We start from the raw sequence: 8,223 nt of genomic DNA on the forward strand, positions 1-8,223 counted from the left end.
ACATTGAATAACAGATTCATACATGGAACAACAGATAGTCAAAAAATAAACCTAAAGGAAGTTTGATTTAGAGTGCCTGTCCTATATCTGAGAGATATAGGACAGGCAGGATAGGTCTCCTGAGTGGCGCAGTGGTCTAAGGCACTGCATCGCAGTGCTAACTGTGCCACTAGAGATCCTGGTTCGAACCCAGGCTCTGTCGCAGCTCATGTGCGGCGCACAATTGGCCCAGCGTCGTCCAGGGTAGGGGAGGGAATGGCCGGCAGGGATGTAGCTCAGTTGATAGAGCATGGCGTTTGCAACGCCAGGGTTGTGGGTTCGATTCCCATGGGGGGCCAGTATGAAAAAATAAATAATATTAATAATTTGGTATTCACTAACTGTAAGTCGCTCTGGATAAGAGCGTCTGCTAAATGACTAAAATTTAAATGTAAATGTATATAAGAAAGATCAGGATTCATTTAAAAAATGTAATTGACCCGTATTTTTTTTAAATGGGGGGCACTAATCTACTTCCATTCATTTTTTAAACTGGGACTGGGCTGCCTTCAGGTGAGTCTTGTAGAGCAAAACGTGTTCGTTAGAGTCTCATCTTTCCAACGAGTGGTCATACTAGTTTGTAGACCAGACCGTTAGGACGCTACAGACGTTTTCGTGAAAATACCGATTTTCGGGATGTCTCATGGTCTGACAAACACCGCTGTAGCTCCGTCACCTTCCACCGCAGATGCGGCAGGCCGCCATTGGCGAATGCTCTGGATTGAGATGCAGCCCAAAATGATTTAGATTTTTCGCAGGGGCGCGGTCATCAACTATATGGGGTTAATGGAGCGTAAAAATAATCAACATTTTATGATTTTTATTATTATTATTGTATTATTTCTGCCACACAAAATGTTAAATAAGGCAATGTTGTTCTCCTGTTCTCATGCCTTTTCTTCAAACTGTTGCAAGCCCTGTTACAACTAACGTTTTATTTTAGTCCTTATATTTGAGACAAAGTCGCACCTTGTCTGTGTGATTTAGAGAGATAATACCAACTCTTAGCAGACAGATTAAGTTGTTCGTATCAAATTTTGAATGTACAATCTCTGAAAAATGGTGTGTGTGGGGGGGGGGGGGGCGCGGGGCGGATATTTAAATGTTTCAAATAACAAAAATGTATTTGTATTTTATTTTATTTAGTTTTAACAGGGGGAGCTGCAGCACCCTCAGCACCCGTACTTCCCGTGGCTCTGATTTCTACAGAAGGCAATATAACACCGTTCTCTCCTCTCCCACCACAGTGTGTCTGTGGCTGGTTGTTGCCTTCTTGGCAAAGGATCAAGAAGTGATTCAATAGAGAAGGGGGCGCAGAGGACTGGCGTCAGAGCAATGCGCCAGAAGAGGACTGCCGTCGAAGAATCAAGGAAATGGAATATTGAAGCTGTAACCACCAGTTCTGCCTCGGCGGTGACGTCGCTGCTCTACCGGACTGGGCTGAGTGGAGACAGTAGTGGGTTAGGCAGTGAGAGAGACGGTAGTAGGTTAGGCAGTGGGAGAGACAGTAGTAGGTTAGGCAGTGAGAGAGACGGATCACACGGACGACCTAGTAAAGAACATTCTACACTGCTGTCATGAAGCACTGGTTGTAACTTCATTGTTTGTTGCTGTAGTCCGGAGACAGGCAGGCAGAGGAGAAGAGTCGGAGAAACGGAAGGAACTAACCGTTTCTAGTTTCTGAAAACGTCTTGGATAGATTCTAACATAGAGACGTGGATTAGAGAGAGATAGATTTAAGGTCCGTTTTTCGGTGAAAGGGAAGCTATGTCGTCCGCCACGGTAGCTGCCTCTCGTAGGCAGTCGTGTTATTTATGCGACCTGCCCCGCATGCCCTGGGCTATGATCTGGGATTTTACCCAACCCATCTGCAGGGGATGTGTTAACTACGAAGGAGCGGACCGGATCGAGTTTGTGATTGAGACAGCCCGGCAGCTGAAGCGGGCTCACGGCTTCCAGGAGGGGAGGTCTCTAGGGCCGGGGAAACAGCAGCTATCGGGGAAGGAGATCCAGTCTAACCACCACGGGTCGGGAGGAGACCCCGGATCCCGGCCGCCCCAGCCACTGGACCGCTACCCCCTCTCCTCCTTGGACCGTCCGCTGCGGCTGGGACCAGAGTACCAGTCTGGGAGACAGGCTAACGGCATTCCGGTACCTAATGGATTTCCTAAACCGGACGATCCACCCGAGCTCAACCGGCAGAGCCCCAACCCGCGCAGGAATAACACGGTTCCTCCTAATCTAGTTCCTCTGGTGAACGGGAACATGTCCTCGTTACATGCAGTTAACGGCAGACCTTTGCGACCGATGGCGATGGGGCACCCGGGGTCCGGTTTGATGGCAGGTAGCCCCAATGAGCACGGCGGCGTTAAACGGCTAGTCTCGGTCTCCAGCAGCGATCAGCAGGAGAAGGAGAAGCAGCACATACCTGACAGCCTGACTCCGGAGATAGAGAACCACAAAGCCCGGGCAGATGAGTGGATGAATAAGGAGAAAACTGTCAGGGACTTGATGGTTCTCCATGCTTTCGACAGCCGGTTCAAGAAGGATCATGCCGCCATGCATCAGAGGGTGATGGGCTATGAGCAACAACAGAACGCCGCTGCTTCTAAATCAGGTTGGTACTGGCTGGATGGATGGATGGATGGGGTTGTTTTTTCCATCTGAATGGAGCAGTACAGTAGCCTAGCCTGCATATGGAGATTATTCTGCATATTTACCGTTTGCTACATAGCCTAAAATGCATAATATGTCATGCATAATATGCATATGGAGATTATTTCACACGTCAACTCTTTGCTAGGCATACCATTCAAATGAAATAGATTTGTCAGATTAGCATTTTTTTTCTCAACAATAGCAAATTATGTAGTAATAAGGACATAATAATAAAAAAAGGGAGTTTTAAGCATGATTTGTGGGAGTGTTTGTGTCATGACAAAAATGCTAATCTGATGTAAATCTATTTGGTTTGAAGTGCAGAAGTGGTAGCAAAGGGTTTAGCGATTTAGTGAAATAATGTCCACTTTTAAGCAGGACTTGTGGGTATGTTTGTGTCATGAGAAAAAAAATGCAAATCTGACAAATCATTTCCTGTTTGTTTTTATTATTTTGTATTGTGCTTTTTTCTTCTCAGTGAATTATTAATAATCTCCTGTCCATGTTGTGGCTCTCTAACTCAGCCTTCTTCATGATTAACCCTTTCCTTCCTCCAGACAGGGGAAAACACCCGCGGAATATGAAGAGGAAAGCATCGCCAGAACCGGAGGGAGAGAGAGAGGGAACCGCCTCCAAGCATAACGGAGAGGACCGGCAGCGGTGGTTACCAGGTCCACCGTCTGACTGTGACGGACATAAAATGGCCCTGGGACCGCCACCAAGCATCTCATCCACCCCCCCCACGATATCTCCCCACTCACGCACCACCCCACCGGAAGCTGGGCAGAACGGCCAGTCCCCCATGGCGGCGCTGATCCTCGCGGCAGACAACGCCGGTGGTGGCGGGAACAGCTCGCCCAAAGACGGGAACCAGGTCCACTCCACCACGCGCCGTAACAGCAGCAGCCCTCTCTCGCCCTCCTCCGTGAACCAGAACCGGCATCTCGCGCAGGGGAGGGAGGCATCCGGTGGTGTGGGGACACTTCACGCGCCAGGGGGAGGAATGATGGACCAAGGGCATCAAAGCATTCCGGACTCGTCGGTACCCGGGAGCACACCTCTCTGCTGCACGCTGTGTCGCGAGAGGTTAGAGGACACACACTTCGTTCAGTGTCCGTCGGTGCCCTCGCACAAGTTCTGCTTCCCGTGCTCGCGGGAGAGCATCAAACAGCAAGGGGCCACCGGGGAGGTGTACTGTCCCAGCGGGGAGAAGTGCCCGTTGGTGGGCTCTAACGTACCGTGGGCTTTCATGCAAGGAGAAATCGCTACCATCCTTGACGTGAAAGTTAAAAAGGAGAGGGATCCTTGAGATGTAATTTTCTAAATATTTTTTTCGGGGAAAATGACAAAGTAAGAGTGTATAAATATTAAAATGAAGTAGCACATACCATCCAAACAAACTAACCAACCAACGGACTTTGTACATATTTTATACGAACCAAGGGGACTACTGTGGGCCATACTTTGTAAACAAGGCTGTATAATATTGAGATTTTCTGAAAACATTGTGTTTCTATATTTTTGAAGATAAAGGTATGTAATCATAATAGAACTGGGCTCTCTCTGCCCCTATTTGTTGATGTAGGCCTACTTCTAGAGCAGCGTTCCGAATGGCACCCTGTTACCTACTGTATATAGTTCACTACTTTTGAGCAGGGCCCATTGGGAAACCCACAGGGCTCTGGTCAAAAGTAGTCCACTACATAGGGAACAGGGAGCCATTCGGGACGCTGCCTCTGTCTGGTTGGCTGTTCCTGTTCAGAAGGTAGAATGTGACTGATGATGACGCCCCTCTCCATGAGCACTTGGCAACCAACTGAAATGCTTTTAGCTGTAACTTGTATGCACTTGTTTCAAAATAATTGCCAAATACAATGTGTGATCTTGTATGAAGAAGTAAGTGTCTGAGGTCTATCTTTAAATGATAACGTTAAGACAGAGGGATAAGGAACCAAATGAATACAGAGAATGAAAAGGATGTTTGGGTTATAGAATTAGCAGTTAACTGAAGGCTGGAATGATGCACTAGTCTGGTCTGTCAGTGCACACTGCTGCCGAAATGTTTTCTGTATTCTTCAGAAGGACAAACTAAGTTCAGATTTGTATTTGTATTTATTATGGATCCCCATTACTTTTCCTGGGGTACTGAAAAATGAAGGCAGTTATACATTTTAAAAACATTACAATACATTCACAGATTTCACAACATATTAAGTGTGTGCCCTCAGGCCTCTACTCTACTACCACATATCTATAACACTAAATCCATGTGTACGTGTGTGTATAGTGCGTATGTTATCGTGTGTGTGAATGCATGTGTCTATGTTTGTGTTGCTTCACAGTCCCCGCTGTTCCATAAGGTGTATTTTTATCTGTTTTTAAAATCTGATTCTACTGCTTGCATCAGTTACCTGATGTGGAATAGAGTTCCATGTAGTCATGGCTCTATGTAGTACTGTGCACCTCCCATAGTCTGTTCTGGACTTGGGGACTGTGAAGAGACCTCTGGTGGCATGTCTTGTGGGGTATGCATGGGTGTCTGAGCTGTGTGCTAGTCGTTTAAACAGACAGCTCGGTGCTTTCAACATGTCAATACCTCTCATAAATACAAGTAGTGATGAAATCAATCTCTCCTCCACTTTGAGCCTGGAGAGATTGACATGCATATTAGTAATGTTAGCTTTCTGTGTACATCCAAGGGCCAGCCGTGCTGCCCTGTTCTGAGCCAATTGCAATTGTCCTAAGTCCCTCTTTGTGGCGCCTGACCACACGACTGAACAGTAGTCCAGGTGCAACAAAACTAGGGCCTGTAGGACCTGCCTTGTTGATAGTGCTGTTAAGAAGGCAGAGCAGCGCTTTATTATGGACGGACTTCTCCCCATCTTAGCTACTGTTGTATCAATATGTTTTGGCCATGACAGTTTACAATCCAGGGTTACTCCAAGCAGTTTAGTCTCCTCAACTTGCTCAATTTCCACATTATTCATTACGAGATGTAGTTGAGGTTCAGGGTTTAGTGAATGATTTGTCCCAAATACAATGCTTTTAGTTTTGGAAATATTTAGGACTAACTTATTCCTTGCCACCCATTCTGAAACTAACTGCAGCTCTTTGTTTAGTGTTGCAGTCATTTCAGTTGCTGTAGTAGCTGACGTGTATAGTGTTGAGTCATCCACATACATAGACACTCTGGCTTTACTCAAAGTGTTGAGTGACAAGTAGACATCACATCTCTCTGATATCCTGTTCCAACTACAGTAGACAGCTCTCTATATAGGGAACAGGGTGATGAACTATATAGGGAACAGGGTGGTGAACTATATAGGGAACAGGGTGATGGACTATATAGGGAACAGGGTGATGAACTATATAGGGAACAGGGTGATGGACTATATAGGGAACAGGGTGATGAACTATATAGGGAACAGGGTGGTGAACTATATAGGGAACAGGGTGATGGACTATATAGGGAACAGGGTGATGGACTATATAGGGAACAGGGTGATGGACTATATAGGGAACAGGGTGATGGACTATATAGGGAACAGGGTGATGGACTATATAGGGAACAGGGTGATGGACTATATAGGGAACAGGGTGATGGACTATATAGGGAACAAGGTGATGGACTATATAGGGAACAGGGTGATGGACTATATAGGGAACAGGGTGATGGACTATATAGGGAACAGGGTGATGGACTATATAGGGAACAGGGTGATGGACTATATAGGGAACAGGGTGATGGACTATATAGGGAACAGGGTGATGGACTATATAGGGAACAGGGTGATGAACTATATAGGGACCAGGGTGATGGACTATATAGGGAACAGGGTGATGAACTATATAGGGACCAGGGTGATGGACTATATAGGGACCAGGGTGATGGACTATATAGGGAACAGGGTGATGAACTATATAGGGACCAGGGTGATGGACTATATAGGGAACAGGGTGATGAACTATATAGGGAACAGGGTAATGGACTATATAGGGAACAGGGTGATGAACTATATAGGGAACAGGGTAATGGACTATATAGGGAACAGGGTGATGAACTATATAGGGACCAGGGTGATGGACTATATAGGGAACAGGGTGATGGACTATATAGGGAACAGGGTGATGAACTATATAGGGAACAGGGTGATGGACTATATAGGGAACAGGGTGATGGACTATATAGGGAACAGGATAATGGACTATATAGGGAACAGGGTGATGGACTATATAGGGAACAGGGTGATGGACTATATAGGGAACAGGGTGATGAACTATATAGGGAACAGGGTGATGGACTATATAGGGAACAGGGTGATGGACTATATAGGGAACAGGATAATGGACTATATAGGGAACAGGGTGATGGACTATATAGGGAACAGGGTGATGGACTATATAGGGAACAGGGTGATGGACTATATAGGGAACAGGGTGATGAACTATATAGGGAACAGGGTGATGAACTATATAGGGACCAGGGTGATGGACTATATAGGGAACAGGGTGATGAACTATATAGGGACCAGGGTGATGGACTATATAGGGAACAGGGTGATGGACTATATAGGGAACAGGGTGATGGACTATATAGGGAACAGGGTGATGAACTATATAGGGAACAGGGTGATGGACTATATAGGGACCAGGGTGATGGACTATATAGGGACCAGGGTGATGGACTATATAGGGACCAGGGTGATGGACTATATAGGGAACAGGGTGATGGACTATATAGGGAACAGGGTGATGGACTATATAGGGAACAGGGTGATGGACTATATAGGGAACAGGGTGCCATTTGGGATAAAGCCCTGTACAGTATATGGAGGAAGCACAGAAGTTGAAGAGTCAGAGAAGAGAGTGGGGGGGGGGGGGTGGAGTTGCTCAATAAGTAGCAACCTATTCTCCAAATCAGCCCTCTGGGTATTTTGTGACCACGTGCATGTGTAAGATTAAACAGTATAGCCTGTTGACACCATGTCAGGTACTAAAGCGATAACATGGGGACTGAATGACTCAGACAAACAGACTGAGAGATCGGCCTTAAGTCAGAGATGATTGCACTGAAATGAATTTTCAACAATTTGGTTACATTTTGTTTAGAAAAGTAAACGACTGTTTTGACAGTATTGTTGAACACATTCCTAGTTGCCTAAATCATAAAATGACGGAATTCTATAAAAAATATATATTCACGAAAGCACATCTATTTTCTGACAATTGAGTGATTAACTTGTTTATCATGATTTTATTTATAATTATTTCCCACGTGTTACCTATGGTGGTTACCAATGGTGGTTACCAATGGTGGTTACCAATGGTGGTTACCAATGGTGGTTACCTATGGTGGTTACCAATGGTGGTTACCAATGGTGGTTACCTATGGTGGTTACCTATGGTGGTTACCTATGGTGGTTACCAATGGTGGTTACCTATGGTGGTTACCTATGGTGGTTACCTATGGTGGTTACCAATGGTGGTTACCTATGGTGGTTACCAATGGTGGTTACCAATGGTGGT

At 45.8% G+C, this 8,223-nt stretch overlaps 1 protein-coding gene across 3 annotated transcripts; it reads left to right on the forward strand.

Annotated features, from left to right (window-relative positions):
* Positions 1–1,400: 1,400 nt before the first annotated feature.
* LOC311121027 (interferon regulatory factor 2-binding protein 2-A-like) lies at positions 1,401–5,265 on the forward strand. 3 transcript variants are annotated; one of them, XR_014612224.1, is made up of 3 exons: positions 1,401–2,656; positions 3,255–4,295; positions 4,412–4,876. XR_014612224.1 is itself a non-coding variant. In XM_084195570.1 (3 exons), exons 2-3 carry the CDS (start codon positions 1,807–1,809, stop codon positions 4,004–4,006), a joined length of 1,602 nt encoding a protein of 533 aa, XP_084051696.1. In that variant the 5' UTR covers positions 1,411–1,499; positions 1,554–1,806; the 3' UTR covers positions 4,007–4,876. The 3 variants fall into 3 exon arrangements, 2 of the variants coding, with proteins under 2 accessions (XP_084051695.1, XP_084051696.1); XM_084195570.1 differs by having other exon boundaries at positions 1,411–1,499; positions 1,554–2,656; positions 3,255–4,876; XM_084195569.1 differs by having other exon boundaries at positions 3,255–5,265.
* Positions 5,266–8,223: the final 2,958 nt, after the last annotated feature.

Source organism: Coregonus lavaretus, assembly GCF_964263955.1.
Source record: "Coregonus lavaretus genome assembly, contig: HAP1_SCAFFOLD_1062, whole genome shotgun sequence".
Classification (NCBI taxonomy): domain Eukaryota; kingdom Metazoa; phylum Chordata; class Actinopteri; order Salmoniformes; family Salmonidae; genus Coregonus; species Coregonus lavaretus.

Excerpts from the sequence above, each read along its gene's own strand:
- LOC311121027 (XM_084195569.1), top strand. The coding sequence starts at position 1,807 with ATGTCGTCCGCCACGGTAGCTGCCTCTCGTAGGCAGTCGTGTTATTTA. Across the intron at positions 2,657-3,254 it reads CGCCGCTGCTTCTAAATCAG|ACAGGGGAAAACACCCGCGG; the intron begins GTTGGTACTGGC and ends TCCTTCCTCCAG.